The sequence below is a fragment of the Glycine soja genome, chromosome 18, assembly GCF_004193775.1.
Source record: "Glycine soja cultivar W05 chromosome 18, ASM419377v2, whole genome shotgun sequence".
Taxonomy (NCBI): Eukaryota; Viridiplantae; Streptophyta; class Magnoliopsida; order Fabales; family Fabaceae; genus Glycine; species Glycine soja.
In genome coordinates, this window is record NC_041019.1 from 15,931,286 (window position 1) to 15,954,215 (window position 22,930).

Genomic DNA, 22,930 nt, shown 5'->3' on the forward strand with positions numbered 1-22,930 from the left:
GAGCTGAGCCAAGTGGGATTTTTTCTACAAACTCTGCTTATAATTGTATCAAAGCTGACCAGTTACCTTCCCAGCCTATTACTGGCTTTCGTCAGCTATGGGAAATCAAAATCCCCCCTACAGCCCTAGCTTTTGCTTGGAGACTTCTCTGGGATAGGCTTCCATCTAAGGAAAACCTTATTAAGAGGCAGATTGTCCTTCAAAATGACCTCTGCCCCTTCTGCCAAAGTCAAGTTGAATCTGCATCCCACCTTTTTTTCTCTTGTCATAAAATAATGCCTTTGTGGTGGGAATTTTATTCCTGGGTCAAGGAAGTTAGAGCTCTGCACAGCAATCCTATGGAGAACTTTCTTCAGCACTGCTCCTTGGCTGCCTTGAGGAACTCCAATAGAAGGAGGAAGGTCTGGTGGATAGTAGCTACAAGATCCATTTGGAACCTCAGAAATGACATGATTTTTAATAATCAACCTTTCGTCATTTCCAAGATTGATTTCAATTGACTGATCAATTGTTGAATTAAAATAAGAGAGTTCCCTGTAAAAATAATATCATCAAAGTAGACCAAAATATTGTGCAGTAACAATGATTGCTATAATTATTAATAGTGTTTCTAATATTGTCACTTGCAGTTTATTCAGCATATTTGTGGTGCTTCTGCAGGGTTGCAGGGAAAAAGATGGCAGTGGTGGTGGTTTGCTCTTACTTACTCGATTTGGAAGCATAGGAACAACATTATTTTCTCCAATACGACATTATTTTCCCTACGCTGTATCAAATCTCTAACCAATAACAGCAACCTATCATCCTCTTGGGAAGTCATAAGGAGGAACGGTGGGAATTGAACTTTAAATTGAGGGGAAACTTATTTGATAATGAAGCTACAATGGCTTCTGAATTCCTAGAGGAAACAGTAGGGCTAGTAGTACAGCAACAAGGAGCAGACTGATGGGTTCGGAAGCAAGACTCGAGTGGAATCTATTCGACCAGAACTGCATATAAGTTTCTGTTGGGGGAAATAAGGGGGGAATCAGAGGATAGGACTTTCTCGCATCTGTGGAGACTTAAAATACCACCTAAGGCAAAGGTATTTACATGGAGGCTCATCAAAGACCGTTTACCAATGAACATGAATTTAAGAGGAAGACAAGTGGAGATAGCTGATCCATTGTGCCCATTCTACAACAATTTGGATGAAGATGCAGTGCACCTTTTCTTCAACTGCAGCAAGGTACTTCCCTTGTGGTGGGAGACAGTCTCATGGGTCAAATCAGTGGGTGCTTTCCCAAAAGAACCGAAAGACCACTTCATGCATCATAGCAGATCGAATGCTACACGAACAAGGCTTTTTGTATCACTAGAGGGTAGATTTTTATTGAGGCTTTAGCAGATGTATTAGCCATAATATGGTTCCTAATTAAACTGTATTAGTTTTTTCTAAGGAACCATATGTATGGGATCTTATCTATGTACAAAGTACCTCTGGTACTTCATCACTATTTACATAATGAAATATTTATATATTTTTGCCGATAAAAAAAACCATGGAGATGATAGCAACACACTAACAGCAGTACCAGATATCACAAAGATAACAGCATCAGACAATAATTCCAACCAAGAGGAAATCATGATACATATAAAGATAGTCTACCAAACAATTTATCTACCAAACAAATACAGCAGTATATGTGTATATAAATGCTACGACAAATGTCAAAACAGTAGTCTATCATAATACATATAAAGATAGTAGACCGTACAAACATACCTGGAGTTGCTATAATCAAAGAGCTTCCACAGCAACGCCAATTAGCAGTAGTAAATGATAAGCCTAAAAAAAAGCATACAGAAATTATCCACAGTGTATTTAAACCCTTTTAAAGCCTATTATCTACATTTCAATTAAAATACAACATCCATAATCAACTTAAACCAGCAGAAAAAGAAAATTTCACTGCAACAATAAATAAATTCTGGCCAATAAGGCAATTTTGCATATCATAGTCAAAATTTTGCCCAATAATGCCATTTTGGTTTAACCAATGCTCCGACTTCTTTTCAGTGTTTGATGAACCATATTTTCCAACATGCTTTAAGGAAATATGTGTTAGTGTTTTTTGATGATATATTGGTATATAGTTCCACATGGCATGAACACTTATGCCATCTAGAGTTTGTATTCAAAGTATTGAAAGAAAATGTTTTGTTTGCTAAGTTGTCTAAATGCTCTTTTGGTGTATTGGAGATAGAGTACTTGGGACATATAGTTTCAGGTGAAGGAGTTGCTATGGATGCTACTAAGGTGCAGGCAGTTCTAGAGTGGCCTACACCACTCAATATCAAGCAGCTAAGAGGTTTCTTAGGCCTCACTGGTTACTATCGAAGGTTTATCAAAGGATATGCAAAGCTTGCTGCACCATTGACAGATTTACTTAAAGAAGAAGCATTCAAGTGGACACCAGAGGCAGAGACAACATTTGTTCAATTGCAGAAAGTCATGACTTCAGCTCCAGTGTTAGCTCTTCCTAATTTCCAGCTGCCCTTCATTCTGGAAACTAATGCTTCCGACACTGGTATTGGAGCAGTATTACATCAGAATGGCCATCCAATAGCATTTTTTTCCAAGAAACTTGCACCTAGAGTGCAAAAGAAATCTGACTAATTTAGAGAGATGTTAGCAATTGTTGAAGCTATAGCTAAGTTCAGACACTACTTGCTGGGACACAAATTTATTATCAAAACTGATCAAAAAAGCTTGAGATCATTGATGGAACAACCCCTACAGACACCTGAACAACAACAGTGGTTACACAGGTTTTTGGGATATGATTGTGTGATTGAATACAAGGCCAGAAATGAGAATCTAGCTGCTGATTCTTTGTCATGAATGATGATGCTGTCTTGGTCTGAACCTCAAGTTAGTATACTGCAGAAGATTGAACAAGCCACTATAAAGAATGTTGCATTGCAGGAACTGATACAGTTGTGTAAACAACAACCAGAATCACAGACAAATTACACAATCAAAGGTAATTTGTTGTATTGGAAGAATCGGGTAGTAATTCCTAAGGAAAAATAATTGATTCAAATGTTGCTGAAAGAATTTCATAACTCTCCCATAGGGGGCATGCTGGGATAAAAAGAACTACAACTAGAATTGCAAGCCAATTCTACTGGACATCCAACATTCAGAACTACAGTGGAGTAAGGGAGAGGGGAACATTGATGTTAACAGGATATCCAGCATTCAGAAGAAATTAAATGAGGTGGAGGACTTAACTTCTAATCGTATTTTGACTGATCAAGAGCTCAAAATCAGAAACTCCCTTCAGTAGGAGTTATGGAATGTATCAAATGCAGTGGAATCCCTTTTGAGACAAAAATCTAGGATATCTTGGCTGAAGGAGGGGGACTGCAATTCTGGGTATTTCCACAAAATTATAAATTTTAGGAGAGCTTTCAATGCTATTCCAGGTATCTCTATTGATGGGGTGTGGGTCCAGCAACCCAATACAGTCAAGAATGCAGCTGTTAATTATTTCCAGACCAGATTTTCTGAACAGGATTATTCTACGCCTTTTTTGGATGGGGTTCCTTTTAAAGCTATTTCTCAAAGGCAAAGAGAGCAGATGACTGCCCCCTTCTCTGACCTTGAGCTCAAAGAAGTTGTGTGGAATTGTGGAGGTGACAAATGCCCTGGGCCAGATGGCCTTAACTTCAACTTTATCAAAAAATTTTGGGATATCATGAGACCAGAGTTAGAAGTTTGTAGATGATTCTATGCCCATGGCAGCTTTCCTAGAGGAAGTAATGCTTCCTTTGTGGCACTGATTCCTAAACTGAACCATCCTCAGCCATTCAATGATTATAGGCCTATATCCTTGATAGGTTGTATGTATAAAGTTATTGCCAAGTTGCTGTCTAATAGATTGAGGTCTGTTATGGATGGGCTAATTGATGAAAGGCAGTCAGCCTCATTAAAGGTAGACATATCCTCCATGGTATTTTGATTCTCAATGAGGTGGTTGAGGAAGCAAGGAGAAGCAAGAAACCAGTGATGATCTTCAAGCTGGATTTTGAAAAGGCCTACGATTCAGTGTCTTGGTCTTTCCTGGACTATATGCTGTTTAGATTGGGGTTCTGCCCAAAATGGAGGTCTTGGATATCAGCATGCCTCCATTCAGCTTCTATTTGTGTTTTGATTAATGGTATTCCCTCTAAGGAATTTACACCTACAAGGGGTTTGAGACAAGGGGATCCCCTAGCTCCCTTGCTTTTCAATATTGTAGGAGAAGGCATTACTGGTATGATGAGACAAGCAGTCCACAAAAACCTCTTTAGAAGCTTCTTGGTTGGTAAGAATAGGGAGCCTATCAACATCTTACAGTATGCTGATGATACTTTTTTTTTTGGAGAGGCTGTGTGGGACAACATTCATGCTATTAAGGCCATCTTAAGAGGATTTGAATTAGCTTTTGGTTTAAAGATTAATTTTGCCAAAAGCCAATTTGGGGTTATTGGTGATGGTGTTAATTGGGCCAGGGAAGCAGCTAATAACCTGAACTGTCGGCAGCTGGAATGTCCTTTCCTTTACTTAGGCATACCTATTAGGGCTAATCCCTCTAGCCAGCTGGTGTGGGAGCCTATCATCACTAAATTCAAGTCAAAATTAGCCAAATGGGCTCAGAAAAATATATCCATGGCTGGGAAGGTTACTCTAATAAATTATGTCCTCAATGCCCTCCCAATTTACCTCCTCTCATTCTTTAAGATACCTCAAAAGGTTGTCAAAAAGCTGATATCCCTTCAAAGGAATTTTCTGTGGGGTGGAGATATTCATCAAAAAAAAATTCCTTGGGTGAAATGGACTGATCTTTGTTTGCCTAAGGCTGATGGGGGGCTGGGGATAAAAGATATCTCCAAATTCAACTCAGCTTTGATGGGAAGATGGTTATGGGCTTTTGCATCTAATCAGCAACAGCTATGGGCTAGGGTTATAACCTCTAAATATGTGGTTGGTCAGATCTTCAAAATGCTAGAGACAAAAGGGGTTATTCCCATTGGTGGAGAGACATTAGAAACTTGTACCATCAGCTAGACTGTAGTATTTTTAAAGATAACTTGTCTTGGAAGGTTAGGTGTGGGGAAAATATCAAGTTCTGGACTGATAATTGGCTAGGGGAACAATACTCCCTGCAGCAGAAGTACTATCAGTTATTCCTCATAAGTAGACAGCAAAGGGATCTCATCTCTCAAGAAGAAGAAAATTTTCTATGTACACTTGTTGACTCCAAGAAAAACCTCATGCCCAACAGGAAGGATCTCATACAAAGTGAACAAAGAGGGACTTAAGAAAAAAAAATACAACTTTTTTTGAACTTGGTAGATCTTTTTGTTGTGTTTCATGAATCATTGTACTCATGCCAGCATATGAGCATAATGACACAGTGCCTTATGATGTAGAAACGAGCCTTTGCTCTTTGACCAGCCTAGCACACTTTCTAGCAAAAGCACACTTCCTCTGAGTGGAAGAAGAAGAAGAATTCTTCATGATAGAGGAAGAAGAAGTTTTGTTGAATACATTCAAAAAGGTCACAAAGCTGGAATCAGATTTAAATAAACTGGAGGAGAACTCAATGCATAGACAGTTAACAGAGCAAGAAAAATTGGAGAGGAAAGCAGTTGCATGATTCTCTTTGGGTTGCTGCCCCAAGCCCATCAATCCTTACTTAGGCAGAAATCCAGATGAAGATGGTTAAAGAAGGCGATTGTAACACAGATTTTTTCCACCTATTGATGAATGCTAACTGAAATAGAAATTCTATCAGGGGTGTATTCATTTATGGTTCATGGACTGACGACCCACACAAGGTGAAGGAAGAGGTGAAATCCTTTTTCTTCCATAGGTTCCAAGAACCAATTGGTCAGCGACCCAAGATTGATGGAATCAGGTTTCAAACTGTTAATCTACAGCAGAATAACGAGCTTCTGGCACCTTTCATGGACGAAGAAATTCAGAAGGCAATTTTTAAAGCTGCAGCGAAGTTTTTTATGAAGGAAGGCAATTCACAAAAGGATTGCATGGATTTAATGGAAATCAGTATGCTTACCAAAAGAAAAGGCTGGCTTAGGCATCAAGGATATTGAAACATTCAACCTCACACTACTTGGAAAATGGAAGTGGCAATTAATGCAAGAAAATGGTGAGCTGTGGACCAGAGTTCTGAAATCGAAATATGGTGGATAGAGGAACCTTGAAGAAACAGGAAACTCAGCAAAGCAATCTGTTTAGTGGAGGGATCTAAAACACGTTTTTAATCAATCACAATAGGGAATGGTTATTCAAAATAACATGAGGTGGAAGGTGGGAGATGGAGAGAAAATTAGATTCTGGAAACACAAGTGGATTAATCAACAGGAATCACTAGCAGAAAGGTACCCTAGGCTATTTATCATATCCTCACAGCAGAATCACAACATTAGGTTTTAGGTTTTAAGATGACATATAGAGTTTTAGGTTTATCAAAGAATTTCCCATAACAAATCCAGCACTATATCCCCACAATGCAAATAGTACAAGAGCAAGCAATCAATATACTTTAGCATCTCACACCCATACTCCATTTCAAGCATTATATTTTTTTTCATATTTAGACATAACTTGATAACAGAGACATACCTTCGATGGCTTCCCTGGGAGACTTAAAGCCAACCACAATGGACTTCCAAAATCGCTTCCCCCCCTTTCCTTTCGTAGTTTTCTTTGACCTGCGAAAGTGAGAAAATGTTAAAACGAGGAATGCCTAATGTTAAAACGTAAGGACGTACCTCAATCAATATGTGGCAGACACGAACTCCACAAAGACCAACTCCACAATGTGGTTGCAGTCACGGAAGCGCAGCCCAATTTGTGACAAAGACGAACTTAGGGCAGAAGGAGAAATAAGAAAAACGCCCTGGGAGTCTTAAGGCTAACCACAACGCACTTCCAAAATCGATTCCCACCCTTTCCGGAACTCTTTCCTTTCCTAGATTTCTTCGACCTGTGAAAGCGAGCAAATGTTAAAACGAGGAACGCCTAATGTTAAAACGAAAGGACGTACCTCAATCGATAAGTGGCAGAGACGAACTTCACACACACGAACTCCACAATGTGGTTGCAGTCACAGAAGTGCAGGCCAGTTTGCGACAAAGACGAACTTAGGGCAGAAGGAGAAAGAAGAAGAACGGTAGGGTTCGAGCGCGCGGGTTCTGCAGAATTAGATTTTTAATATATAATGACAACAACATCGGTTTTTTAAAAATAACCGATGTTAAAAACAACTAGGTAACATCGGTTTTAAGAAAACCGATGTTAAAATCAACTTCATAACATCGGTTTTTACCAAACTGATGTTAACAACGACACACCAACATCGGTTTTTCCAAAACCGATGTTAACTACTCCATAGTAACATCGGTTATTTAAATAACCGATGTTAATATATAGTACTTAACATCGGTTTTTCCAAAACCGATGTTAACTATGTCTAATTATTTACAAAAATGTCACCGCGCTTTTGTTAACATCGGTTTTGTGAATAACCGATGTTAACCGTGCGATGTTAAATCTAAAAATTGTAGTAGTGCTAAACTTTAACAAATAAAACAAAAAGAGAGAGATATGAAAAGAATAATCGTAATATCACATAATTGTCATCAGTTATCTTCTCACAACATTCAAGAGAGTTCATACACTTTTTTCCATGCAGGCCAAGTGTGAGCTTCACCAACAAATATTTTATCCATTCATGGAAGTGTAATGTTTGTCATTGAAGTTTAAACTTTAAAGTTTAAACGCTTCTTTTTGTTGTATTGTTGTGTTTCAAAGTAAGATATCCTGTTAGAATAATACCTATTGTATAATTATATATACTTCAAAATTTAATCTAACAGTTGATTAAAATACTAGTTCTAGTGTAGTTAATTCCTTAAAAAAAAGGTAGTTACTAATTGATTAATAATACAAAATCTTTGATAAGAAATCAAACTGTTGAATAAATTTTCATATAAAATTTCTTATACTACTTAAATTATTGTATCCATAAATTATTTTGTGTTGTAAGCTTTGCCAAGTTTCTTCATAATATTAACACTCTCCCACACTCCTATCTATGTGTATGCTTTGAATCTCTCTTCTCTCATGTATAAGGTATCTTTCTGGTTGAGCTATGAATTAATTTTTAATCTAATTGTTAAGCAGAGTAAATGATTCTATTATAACGATTTTTGTAGTTGATTACATTGTTTGATTGAATATTTTTTTTGGTTGGATCATCAGTATTCCGTAAGGATGACAATTGGATCTATTCATCTCGTAACTTTCTAATTCTTCCATAAATAAATTCAGCCAAAATATCCAATTATAAAAGAAAATAATGGATTGCATAGGTTGAGTCAATGCTATCATTGGATGGTCAGTGAACCATCCAACATATTTCTTAAACCATTGGATCAATGGGAGCAACTCCAATGGGTGTGGAGAGTCAACCTTGCTTCATCGGTAAACCACCTATAAATGAATATACCAATCTTTGAATCTCTCTAAATCTGATAAAAACAGATTTTTTTGGCTTGTATAGAAATGTATAAGGCAATGTATAAGAGTGTGAGATTAGAAATAAGGAAAAGATGTACTTACCCGAGGAAAGTGGAGGGACTTCTAGTAAGAATTATAGTATAACATCATATGAAATGAAGCTGCATATAAGAGTGTGACTAAATTAGTAGTGAATACATTATAATGCTTAAGGAAAATGGTCAGTATATAGATATTATATATATACCTTAACAGGCTTTTGAAAGCCTCTTTGAAAACTACATTGGTGGTAGAGGTCAAGCTTGTTTTGTCTTTATCATGTATTAAAACTTTTAATCCATTCTTTGATTTATAATTCCATGACTAAACAATGGGTTAGGTAAGTATAGTCCAACAGTAGATAATGACTGGCCTTGAGACTTATTAATCGTCATTGCATAAGGGAGCATTATTGGAAATTGTCTTCTTACAAGCTTAAAGGGTCATGGTGATTGAGAAGGGGACATAGAAATTTTGGGAATATATACTTTATTTCCTATATTTTTTCCAGAAATAATCTCAGCTGCAATGACATGGTTGGTTAGTCTTGTAACAATTAATCTAGTCCAATTACAAAGGCCTTCACTTTGATCTAAGTTTCTTAACAGCATAATGGGTGATCCAACCTTAAGTTTGATAGAATGATTTGGTAGGCCAGATGTTGTCAATGAATTGAGAAATTCAGTAGTTAGTGAGCTGAAATGACAACTGTCTATGGTTTCTTATTTCTCTACTGAATCGGAACTTAGATACTCCATATGTTCACCTATGACAATGTTAGAAATTAATTCATTAACTAAAAGATAAATATAAAGTATAAAAAAATAGATAGATGAAAGATAGATGTTAGTTTCTCATAATTTAGAAAAGTAACATCGTTAAAAGTGCAAAATATGTTTTTATGGGAGCAATTAATTCAGGTGCAAATAAAATTTAATTTGCATAATAGTTACATGTAGGAATTGATAATCAAATGTTAATGGAACTTTAAAATCTTCATATATAATTGATATCTAAAAAAGTAAAGTGCAATTAGTTATGTTAAAATTAAGGTTATTTTTTAAGCAATGTTGTTATTACTTGGAATCATGATAGTATGTAATCATTGACCTGTTGTACTGTTTCATTTATCAAAGCAAGTATGGCTCCTGATTGGAGTAATTCAGTGTTGTTGTGGTGTTGGCATGCATAAATCTGGAAACGTGGAATGCCCTGTAGCATGAATTGGGTCATCATATTCTGTTATTAGTAGTTCTGGTGGGATTTCCACCATACCATAACCATCATTTGGATATCCGATAATTCCATCTCCTATGTCTAAAATCTGTTGTGCAAATGCAGCAGTTTCTTTCTTATTTGTTGCTTGCATGTTACTCTCTAAGCGCATATTCTTTGAAAGAATTAACACTTGGTAGTCATCCCATAGATAAGAAGAATTTATTGTTGCATGAACAATGTCTGAGCGGCTGCCTCTAAGAATGACAGGTAGAATCTATCGAAAATCTCCACCATGACCTTACCTCCAAAGACAGCATTAGAACTTGATCTGCCTCTAATGATATCTCTCAAACTTTTATCAAGTGCTTCAAAACAAAATTTGTGAGCCATGGGTGCTTCATCCCAGATGATTAGACTTCATTTAATAACTAGTTGACTGCCTTGATGAATATTATATGTTGAATATTCAAAAGTGGATATAAGGATTTAGAGTGTGCAGTTCTGCCTCCAGACAATAGTAAGGAAGGAAGTAATGCCGCTAGAAGCAACCATAAGAACAACAATTTTGTTGTCTGCTCTCAATGAACTTGCTAGCATTTTCCAAATGAAAGCTTTTCCTGTACCTCCATATCCATATAGGGAAAACATCTCACCTTCTTGCTTGTTCATAGCTTGAATAATTTTGTTGAAAATTGATGTTTGTTGATCTGAAGTTATGGAAATGCATTTTATGAGTGATGAAAGTACAATCAATTTTAAATAATTCCAACCCAAACAATAGGAGCCTCTGATCTAAAAAACGAAGGGAATGTAGTTAATGAGATGTCAAATTTCCAAGTTAAAAGAACCAAAAGAAACATTTTAAATGTAAATGGCTAATGCAAAATAATTGAATTTTTATGATGTAGTCAAGTGCATAATTCGTTTTTTTTTGTATATGTTGTAATTAGTGTATAAGATAATTACGGGTGAGATAGGAGGATAAGATATGGTTATGTAGATTACCTGTCAATGCAGCGAAAAGATGTAGAAATTTTGATTTAAGCTCATCGGTATTGTAGTTGAGTTCTGATAATATCAATCCATTGCCTAATTGGTTAGGCCAATCTCCTTCAGGGAAAGGAAATGAAGGATAGTCTCTAAGTGTCTTTTGATTGGCCTGCAATAGTTGTTCAATTTCGAGCAATGTTAAATTTTTCATATGATCGTCATTAAGATGAATCTCTAATAGGCAAGAAGTATTTGGTTAGAATATGATTATTATTCATGAGCATTAATATAAAAATACAATTGTACTCACCTGCAACTCCGATTGATTTTCTTAGCTAATATTCAATACCATCAGCTAACCAATTCCAAGTTTGTTGCCAAACTTCTTCAGGTTTGTTCTTAGTACCTTTAAAAAGCATCAAAACAAATAGCTTTCTCAGATAATGTCTTGTTCCCCAGTCCTTTGCTTCTTTGATTGCTTCCACATATTCTTTATCATTTTGTAAAAACCACCCCATGGCGAAGCATGCTTCTCATGTAGGATATTGAACATTAGGAACTGTCCTGAGATCTTCGAATGAGATTGGGACCTTTGCAAACAGTAAGCATCATCCTCAAGTAGAATAATTCTCCTGCAGTTGATGAAATTCATATTAGCCTACCAATAGTGTATGTATCCTTTCTTCCTAGGTTTCCATTATTTTTTTCGAACATAGACAAACTTAGAAACAAATTCAACATAAGATTTCTTGCTTCAACAAAGCTTTTATTTGTGTTCATCCAAGAAGTGAACTTTGAATCGGAGATGCTTAGCTTAGATAGTACATCATCAATCTCTTCATGGTCTTGGTAAAAAAAAAAAAATAGTATGCGGGAAGGTGGAAATGTAGTCTTCCAAGTAGCTTCACAAGAAGAGACGTATTTGTTTTAAAGACAACCACTCATCAAAATAATTTATTTGATAAAAATTATATGTTACAAATTAAGCATACCTGCAATCTAGATAGTCCTTTATCTCATCATGGTGAGTTGCAACATGCAAGGTTGCATCGTTTTCATCATGAACTATAACAACAGTGACTCTATCATATCCTTTATTTATGTACTTGAATAAATATTTAATAGAAGTGCTTTGGTTACACCATTCAACATTGACATGTGCTTGGTACTTTCTCAATAATTTTGGATTGTAAGGCACAATATTTTTGTTATCAATTATAACCCCATTTTTATAATTTTTTTTACCATTCTCCCTTCTACAATAAACAAACCTGGATAACCATCTGCATCTAGAAGAGTATGTGGCTGAAACTTTTTGGGATAGAAACGACTGTACTTTCCTTCTTTCCTGTATGGAGATCCTTTCCCTAAATTTCCACATGGACCATGAACCATATGATTTTGCACTAATGTATATAGTTCAGGGTCATCTTCATGTGAAGGTATCTTGGCTGATATAATATGATCAATGTCATTTGGAGATGGATATTTATTACTGTGGTGTAAAAACAAAAATAAATGAATGTGATGAAGACCACGCTTTTGAAACTCTATCGTATACATATATGATATTCCAAAAAAATTATGTTAATAGACAGCCAAGAAAGTGGATTTTTTTCCATGTGTTAACTTCTGAAAGTGGAAGTAAATAATATGTTTTTGTTTTTATATTTTAGTTACTTTTAATTTTGAATATTTTACATTTAAAAAGGCCCCATGTTGTCAAACTTATATATGAATATTGATACGGCATATTAGCTCAGTTTTTCAAAAAATAAAAGAAATTTATTTGTTAGAAAAAAATGATTGAAAAACTAATTGGGGAAAAAATAGAAATAAAAGTGGAGAGATTGCAATATATAAGCAGTTTTGAACGTAATTTGGAGGAACTTACATGCAACTACTTTACCTAATAGATGATTCTTTGTCAGGTCTGAAAGCATTTGTTCAAACTTCAATTTAAAAATTCATAAGAGAATGGTTGGCCTATCAGTTGCTTTCAAATTTAATGGTTCTAATAATCTATGTACTTCCGGCCAATTTGGATTATAATTTAAAGTAATAAATAGATATGGGAAACCAACATGGCTACATATGGTCATACCATCAAAGTAGAGTTGATCCATGTATCGTCGGCTTCTACCAAAGGTTAAAGGTAAAATCACCCTTTTCCCTTTTTCTAAGCCCTTGGTAGTACCAGTATCCAATGACTTTTGCAAATTGCAGAACTTGTCAACTCTCAGTTTTTTTTTATTGTTTCTAATGAAGGAAAGTCTTTCTGACTCAACAATAGTATATCCTTCAACCACAAATTGCTGAAACAGTTTCCTAGAGTGCAACAAAGTTTGTGCTTCATCTGCACTATAGTCTGAAAGCAAACCACTCCTTGATTGTAAGAGGATTCCTCTTTCTTTTTTGGCCAATTGATCTAACACGATGAAGTACGTCAAGTTTGTATCCGTCTTCGTCGTAAGGAAACAATAGAGGGTATTGTAGACCTAGATAGATAGAATGCAATTCATCAATCCTTTGTAATTGACCATGTTGTGTTTGGAGAATAATATCTCTTCCTGAGTATGTATCAACATCACCTGCAATAAGGGCAACAACTTCTGAAATAGTAGGTACATTATATATGCGACCATCCTTTTGACGATTAGCAATCAATCTCAGTTTGATATCATGTACTTCATTGTGTATCAATCTATCTCTAGCCATTCTGAAACTCTTTGCATGAGTGTTGTGTTCATCTAGCATTTGACTTAAACTTGCAACGATGTTTTCTTTAATTCCAGTATGTTTCCTGTAATACAAAAGATAAAAAATTCTAACTGATGCAACATTAATCTAAGGTTAAAAAGAAAGAATGCAGCAGTTTTAGTAAGAAAATGTGAAAATTATTATAAAGCAAAAAATCAATACCTCATGGCATAAATTCTGTTTTGCACTTCATTATCTGTGTCAAAGATGTATAATTGTGCAAAATTAGGTTCTTTTCTAGGCATTGGTAATAGGTTGCCTATCCTGTGGCATGGTTGTCCTTGGATTCTAATTATAGGAGGTTCTTTTTTATCATTAATTGATTTGTCTAGCTTAATACCGGCGGAGGTAAATGTAAACATCATGTTATATGTCCGTATATGTTGTTGATAATTCCTACTATCAACTGCATTATGTTTAAATAAAAGATGTTGCAGAACTGGGGAAAGATTTTGTAACAATGGAAGTTCAACTTTACCGTCATTGCAACACAAGTTGAACTTCAGGTTTGCGGTATCCTTATGCTTAGATATTCTTTCTTCATACCATATGTTTGCATTATAGTGTCTACACTAAATCACCTGATCACCAAGTTCCAAGTATCCTAAAATTGTTATTTTATGATTTAGTCCTCAATTCTAACTAAACTTGAGAACAAATGTTTTCATTTTGAATTGTTACCTTTTGTGTTAATGGGAGGGACATTAATTTCTATGTGACAATGTTTGTCCCCAACAAAAGCTATAAAATCTGTTTTTGTAAAAACTTTAGTTAGATACATCTATTACATGATTATGTAGCGAAAGAAATTGGATTTCATAAGTTGTCAATTGGTACCTCTTGATGAATCAGAATTACTATCTTCTGATGAATCAGAATCAATACCTTAGGAATATGAATAAATTAAAGTTAAATGCAATATATAAGCATAACTGAAATAGAGTGGGTCATCATATTTTGTTAACTATAGCTATTTTTGATGTTTTGCTTCAAATAATATAGTTTGAAAATACTGTGCAGCTACTGCTAATGTGTGTTTTGAATGGCAAGGAAGCTCCAATTGGGTTTTGGTTTGTGTCCCAAAATTACGGTGCTATTTTATTTACCTTCTACAAATAAATTCATAGTACATTTTTTTCTAAGTCTAAAATATTTAAAAGATAGTAATTAGCTAAGGTAAACTCATCTTTTAACACGTTTCAAAAGTGTTTTACTCTAGTTTTGTGTGGGTGGATCCAAATGATGCACATTTGTGCTTTTCTTAATATCAAGCTTAGTTGAGCTTGAGTTTGCATGAGTCTTTTTTTTGCAGATAAGGTAAGTTAATTTTGCTTTGTGATGCTACTTGGTTTTGTGGGGTTGGGTGTTTACTTGACTGTACTAGGAAGTGAAATTGAGTATTTCGTTTTTATTGCATGATACGTTTTCTTTTCATCTTGGCATTTGTTGCATTTGACTTATTTGTATATTCATGATCATCCATTAAATTGATAATGTGTATTCTTGTTGGAGATTTGTTTTTAAAGATGGAAAGATGGTGTCGCAACATGCCCTTTTGCGGGCGAGCGAGGCGAGGCTCACGGGTGCGCTTTCCAAGGGACGAAAGATGCGCGGAGTTGCCACCAAAGTTTATTTGTGGAAAACGTCGGAAAAACCGAAGGAAACCGGTCGAAAAGAAAATTCCAAGTTCAGGAGTTGTATTTACGTTTGAGGAAGGTATTAGCACCTCTCACGTTTGTCTCAAAGGACAACAGCCTTTTTTAGAATTGTGTGAAATTGTGTTACCCTAACTTTTATTTCTTTTTTATTTTTGAGGTCGGCAAAAGCGGGGCTCTTGCTCCTACGTACCCTCCATCGAAGAGGAAATCAGACCTACGTAGTTCTTTTCTAAGGGTGAATCAAGCGATTCTTTTTACTTGAGAGGTGATCATTTTAAGGCGTTGGACCTTAAAAATGATCCATTTACTTGGCAAGAAAAATTGAGATATTGAACTTTCAAATCCTTTTTTAGTGATTTTTTGTGGACGAGCTTGACTTTGCGGGTTGATTTTAACCTTAGTTTCACTTTAGTTATTAGTCAATTCAATTAAGAACGAGAAATTCCAAAGAGAAACGTCCGATTGATTTTTCTGCTTTTATTTTACTAAAATGTATTTTTTGATTATTATATTATTATTTTACCTCTTTTTGGTTTCCAACGTGGTTATGGCATGACCGAACGGTCGGATTTCATTTTAACAGAAATTAATGGATATTACAATTCAAATGATCGGTGGAAATTTATTTTATTTTTTGATTAGGCGAGAAAACGGCTTAAACGATCGGTTAAAGCTCGTCAAAAACGGAATAAAAGAAACCGAAATTGAACGAAATAAAAATGAAAGCCAAGAAACAAGAAATGAATTAAAAGTCTCGGATTTGGAAACTTACCCATTGAAGAACAAAGAACGGATGAAGAACGGTGAATAACGGAGGAAAACCTTCACGGATTTGCTTACGGAAACATATCGGAAGCGTTACGGAAGCACCTCGGCTTGGATTTTCTTCACGAAAATGATTTTTTTCACCCAAAATAGCTGAAATACATCACCAGGGGGATCCGAGACCCTTAGAACAGCCCCCTTCAGCCTATTTATAGGAAAAAAGGGGAGGAGGTTGTCGCCCAGCTCGCCCAGGCGAGCCGGGTTGCTTCCTCCAAAAGCAATCCAGCTTCGAAAATACTCTGGAAAGCCCAATTTCAAAATTTCAAAATTGCTATTTGCAGCCCCCCATTTTTTATAAGTTCACCCCCCTCTTTCGTAATTTACAGCAAAGTTACGGAAGCCTATAAGACTTGATTTTCTTCTTTTTTCTCTTCCTTCTCACCCATATTAAGTGAAATATGCTTATTTAGGGTTATGAGAATTTTATGGAAGCATTACGGGTGTCCCGGAAGCCCATTTTTTAACAAAACGGGGGAGGTGGTTGTCTCCTAGCTCGCCCACGCGAGCGAGGTTGCTTCCACCTTAAGCAAGAAATTGGCCCAAATTCAAAAATTACTATTTGCACCCCCCATTTTACTAAATACACCCCCCGTTTGCTTTTTTTGGTGATTATTTTTCCGTAACGTTACGAAACTTTACGAATTTCGTAACGATACTTATTTTCTTTCCGTAAGGTTACGGAACCTTATGGATCATGTAATTACTCTTTTTCAGCTTTCGAAAAAGTTACGGAAACTCACGGATTGCGTAACAATACTTCCTTTTGATTTCCGTCACGTTACGGAATTTCATGGATTGCGTAACAACGCTTCCTTTTGATTTCCGGCACATCTCGAGACTTCACATATTGTGTAACAAAGGGTGCCAAGTACTTTGAAGCGGTCAATTAAAGGTTGCATGCCATCAAGCAATAGTCCCTGGACGAAATTAGGGTATGACAGTTGTCCCTCTTTACTTACCTTTTTATCGGAGATAAGAGGGAAGCAAAGATAAGACACTGATTTCGTCCGTCTTCGCCCTTTCCGCGATTAGTCTATGACGACTCCCGTCTCTCCTTCTTCTTTCTCTACACAACACAAAACAAACACAAACCACAAAAAACACCAATAACATAATATACATATACACATGTTTGGCAAAGGAACCGATCCGGAAAATAACAAAAACCACATTTCCCAGTCACCGGAGGCTCCGCACTTGATGGTGGAGGACACATGAACAGCGCTAGGCAATCAATTCATGGGTCTCCGAACAAGATTTCGAGGGTGGAGGATAGGCGAACAGCGCTAGGCAATCAATTTGCGGGGCTCCAGACTCGTTGGTGGAGGATGCATGAATGACAATCAATTCATGGGGCTGCGAATAAAAGTTGAGAATGGAGGATAGGCGAACAGCGCTAGGAAATCAATTCGCGGGGCTCCAGACTCGTTGGTGGAGGATGCATGAATGACAATCAATTCATGGGGCTCCGAATAAAAGTGGAGAATGGAGAATTGGCGAACAGCGCTAGGCAATCAATTCGCGGGGCTCTAGACTCATTGGTGGAGGATGCATGAATGACAATCAATTCATGGGGCTCCGAATAAAAGTGGAGAATGGAGAATTGGCGAACAGGGCTAGGCAATCAATTCGCGGGGCTCCAGACTCGTTGGTGGAGGATGCATGAATGACAATCAATTCATGGGGTTCCGAATAAAAGTGGAGAATGGAGAATTGGTGAACAACGCTAGGCAATCAATTTGCGGGGCTCCAGACTCGTTGGTGGAGGATGCATGAATGACAATCGATTCATGGGGCTCCGAATAAAAGTGGAGAATAGAGAATTGGCGAACAACGCTAAGCAATCAATTCGCGGGGCTCCAGACTCGTTGGTGGAGGACACATGAACAGCGCTAGGCAATCAATTCATGGGTCTTCGAACAAGATTTGTTGGCAGGACCGAATGGTCCACCGGTTTTTTCCACCTAAAAAGGCAAACATGTTTTTTGCAAAGAAAAATAAATCATTCGTGAGAGCACCATATCTTAGAGAAGCAATATACCCATGCCAAGGGTAATCTTCCTTGTAACCGAAAATGAAGGGCATGACGTCAACATTTAGCTTTTAAATGAACATTCAGGGGAAACATCGGGTTAAGCTAAAACTGGGAATAAATCACTCATAGTGTATAAAAACTCACACAAGCAAGTGTTTTACCCTAACCCCAAACTATAACTGCACCATGACTTTATTTTGCACACGATTTCCTATCGAATCAAAGATCACACGTATGATCACGGATCAATAAGATTTTCTCGAGGGTAGTGTTTTTGGAGAGGAAGCTGGGTGTTTCGGTCTTTTCCTCTTTGTTTATGTGGGGCGGGATATCGCCAGTCGAGAATGACTTTGAATGGCAATTCGAAAGGAAGAACCACCAAAAAATGGGTTTTCCTTTGCCGGCAGTCACTTACCTCGTCGAAAATTTATCTGGTCTGAAGATCTTCTGTTCTCTTTCTTTCATTGATCGTGAATTACTCTGTTTTCCCCCGATTTTTTCCTTTTTTACTTCCTTCCGATCTTCGATCGGGAATAATTCTTTTCCTTTCTTTTCATTTTTTCCTTTTCTTTCTTTTCATTTCTTCCTTTTCTTTCTTTTTCATTTCTTCCTTTTCTTTCTTTTCATTTCTCCTTCTCCATTCCTTTCTTTGGGAAATCGGGTTTTCGCATTCTATTTGCTCTCCCTTGAGGAGATTCCGCTATCCTTTGCTTCGGGGGAAAGGATGAGGATTCTTTTTATAGGCCAAGGTTCAAAATAGTCTAAGGTTGTGTCTCAATGGGGTCTTTTATCGTGGGAGCCCGATCTTGATATCTGGGGCAAAACAAATTCGTGTGTCAAGGTGTCGGTCTCGGGCCGAACTTCCATATCATTTCCACAAGGCATGCGTAACAATGATGATTTGGAAACAACGTGCAAAATTAGTCATGGCCACAGCTCGGGGGGCACTCAAGCATCCAGTTTATGGCATTGTGATACTACGGTTGGGGATTTGCACAAACAGACCCAACGTTTCCAAATTATGTTCTTTCATCGGTTCAATGAAACCATCCATTCTTATCTCGGCCATTCAGGAAAATAAACTCTTAGCATCAGTCCCTTGTTTCCAAAAGATACGTTTGCTCTCTACGAATGATTTATGCTTCCTACAACTATAACATGTCGAACTTCAAGGTCTTCCTTTCTTTTTCTTTTTGTTTCTTTTTTTTATGTTCGCAAAAACTATACATCCATCGTTATCTATGAGAAAAGCTTTTTCTTTGTACACCTACATTCCTATACACGACAAACTTTTTCTGTACATACACGCATTAAAATTCTTTCTCTTTACGTCAACACGGTCTATATACAAACCCTATTCATGTTCAAAGATTTCTTTTTTTCGTTTTTTCAAACACACACCTGTAGTTTATACAAAAGTTTCTTTATATACACTCGTCGCTCACACACACAAGAATTTATTTTCACACATTATTTACACACACAAAATCCTTCTATACACATTTTCTTTTACATATATAAAAAACTCTTTTCTTTTCTTTGTATACATAGACACGACATTCGTTCTCAACGCTTTATTTTTGGCGTTATCATCATTTTTTGTTCATTTTATTTTTAGGACGACGTTCCTAAATGAAAAACTCTACACGGTTCCGGAATTTCAACAAACACTATTGACAACAACGAAATAAGCACTAACGCAATAGTCCAAACAAAATATATGCACAAAACAAATGACAATCGCAACAACAAAAAACAAATGTCAGTCCCTCAATTCATAACATGTAAATGATAAAGGATGAAACATAAAAAGAACATGAATCTAGGGATCCCACGGTCATGTGGCTCCACATGCCACCGGACTCTTGGGTCACGGTAACAAAAAGTGGGGTGGTCGACAAAAGCAGGGTTTTTGCTCCTACGTATCCTCAATTTGTGATGAGGAACTCAGACCTACGTAGTTCTTGATAACTGTGAGACTAAAACTAGTCTCGGTGTTTTCTACACTAAAATGTGAACATGCTTTAGTAAAGAGACAAAACTTCCAACTGATCAGAGCAACATATGCTCTTTTTTTTTTTGAAAAATGACGTGTCTATCGGGGAAGGAGAGTATGCTGATGAAATTTTCTCATAACCATAAATGAGATTTTGGATGTTAGCATTTCATTTCTAAACGACTATATAGAGGAAACACTGGGTCCAACAAAGACAGGAGAAAATCACTCAAAGTGTATCAATCTCACACAAGTAAGTGTTTTATCCTATTCTGAACCATAGATATGTCATGACTTGATTTTGCAAATCATTTCCTATCAAATCAAATATTACATGCGTAATCATGGATCAATAGGATTTATTTTGGGAATGGTTTTTAGGTGGGGAATTTGGCTTTGAGTGTTTTTGCCTTTTCCTCTTCTGTTTTTGTTTAGTGCGTGGCGAGAAAGTCGCTAGCGCACAGGATTTTGTCGGCAATCAAAGGGAGAGGACCACTTTAGGTCGTGGTTTCCTTTTTCTTGTTTACTTGGTGACAATTCTGTATTGTTCAGATATTGTCTGGTCCAAAGACCTTTCTGGATGTTTCTTCTGTTTTCTTTTGATCCTTGATCGGGAATTTTCTTTCCTTTTTTTTGCTTTCTCCCACTCTTTGATTGGGAATTTTCTTTTTTTTTTTGCTTTCTCTCACTCTTTTGATTGGGGATTTTTCTTTTTTTTTTTGTTGTTTTCCGAGGGCAATGATTGACATTCTCACCCTGGGTCAAGGTTTATGATAAGTTGGGATTTTGGCTCAAGGCTTGTAGAACGGTTGGTCATGATATATGTCAGGGTTTGGCCAACGGTTCGGGGATAAAGGGGATGTCCTACATTATTTCCATGATACACATGCAACAATGATGATTAGGAAATTTTATGCAAAACTGGTCATGCATGCACCCATGTGGACACTCAAGCATCAAGTTTTTATGGTCATGTGACACTAGGGCTCAGGATTCATTTTCCCTATTTTAAGTCAACCCAGTGTTTCCAAAATATGTTCTTTTATCAAATCATGCATTCATCCGAGTCCATTTTGCGCATTCGGAAAATTTTCACAACATTCACTCTTCAGGTGTATACACATTTTTTTCAAAAACTGGTTAAGATCAGTAAAATCTTTCAAAGAAAAATTGGAAATTTATCTCTTTTCACAAGCATGTTGTTTTTTAGCTAGACAACTTTATATATATATATATATATATATATATATATATATATATATATTTATTTTTTTTTCTATTTTTTTTCTTCTTTTTTTTTCTTGCTCGCTCTTTTTTTTTTCATGAGGTATTTTGCTACCTAAACATACGTATACTTTTGTGTGGTATTTTGCTATATACATGCGTGTCCAAGGTATCTTGCTACCTAAACATACATATATATGTTTGTGAAGTATTTTTGCTACATACATGCATATCCAAGGTATCTTTCTACCTAAACATACATATATATATTTTGTGAAGTATTTTTTGCTACGTACATGCATATCCAAGGTATCTTTCTACCTAAACATACATATATATTGTGAAGTATTTTTTGCTACATACATGCATATCCAAGGTATCTTTCTACCTAAACATACATATATATTTTTTTTGTGAGGTATGACTACCTTCCGAGCTTGTGCTTTGTTTTATTTAAATTCCTAGGATCATGAGCAACTAGGTGTGTCCTGCTATGACTTGAGAAACAAAAGTGATCAAATAACGAACAGAGATTTAAAAGGTATTAGGTTGTCTCCTAGTAGCGCTTCTTTAACGTCTTGAGCTGGACGCGTGATGGCTTGTCGGTCACGGACCTAGTACTTCGCTTACCTTTGGCTTTGGACTTGGTCGCCTATTGGTCGGCCATGGGTTGTAAGCAATGCTCTAACCTTTTTGTGGATGAGCTGAGGTGAACTCTAGAGGTGATGACGGTGCGTCTGTTGCCCGCTGCCGGCCATCCCCAGACTGCTGTGGTGTTTCGCCCTGCGCCTGCCTGGGGACGCAATACTTCTTGATGAAAGCTCGATTAGTAGGGGGCCTGATGACCTTGCTGGGGGCGACAGGCACTCCGTAGAACTAACAGAGGCCCGTAATTAGAGCTTGGCAACTCCAAGATCCTGTTGGACTTCTTCGGGTCCATTGGGTGTCTTGCGGGCGTGATCCCTGCAAACAATAAATGACATCAGAAATCAGTTGAGCGATGTGCATACTTACCTATGTCATGATGACGTGACCTTGCCGGGGGGACGGGCACCCTGTAGGACTGACAGAGGCCCGTAACCAGAGCTGGAAACCCCAGGGCCCTGTTGGACTTCTTCGGGTCCACTAGGCGTCTTTTGGACGCGATCCCTGCAAACAATAGATGACATCATAAATCAATTGAGTCACGTGCATACTTACCTATGTCACGATGGCATGACCTCACTGAGGGACGGGCATCTTGTAGGACTGACAGAGGCCCGTAACCAGAGCTGGAAACCTCAGGGCCCTGTTGGACTTCTTCGGGTCCACTGGGCGTCTTGTGGGCGCGATCCCTGCAAACAATAGATGACATCAGAAATCAATTGAGCCATGTGCATACTTACCTATGTCATGACGGTACAGACCAACTGATACATCTGCAGGGGGAGATTGGCATTGTGGTCGTTGGGCAGAATGTTGCTAAATAGCAACGTCATCCATATCCATGTAAGAGTGGTCATGTTGGTGCGCATGATCCGCACTCGTCTTTTTGTAGCGGCACGGGTGAAATCTTACCCCGGTATGCATAGTAGATGCGTGATAGCCTCCCTCTCTGGATGTGCTCG

At 37.1% G+C, this 22,930-nt stretch overlaps 1 protein-coding gene across 1 annotated transcript; it reads left to right on the forward strand.

The window, feature by feature from the left end:
- Positions 1–1,126: 1,126 nt before the first annotated feature.
- LOC114397003 (uncharacterized mitochondrial protein AtMg00860-like) lies at positions 1,127–2,662 on the forward strand. Its single transcript, XM_028359148.1, has 2 exons — positions 1,127–1,228; positions 2,246–2,662. Exons 1-2 carry the CDS (start codon positions 1,127–1,129, stop codon positions 2,660–2,662), a joined length of 519 nt encoding a protein of 172 aa, XP_028214949.1.
- Positions 2,663–22,930: the final 20,268 nt, after the last annotated feature.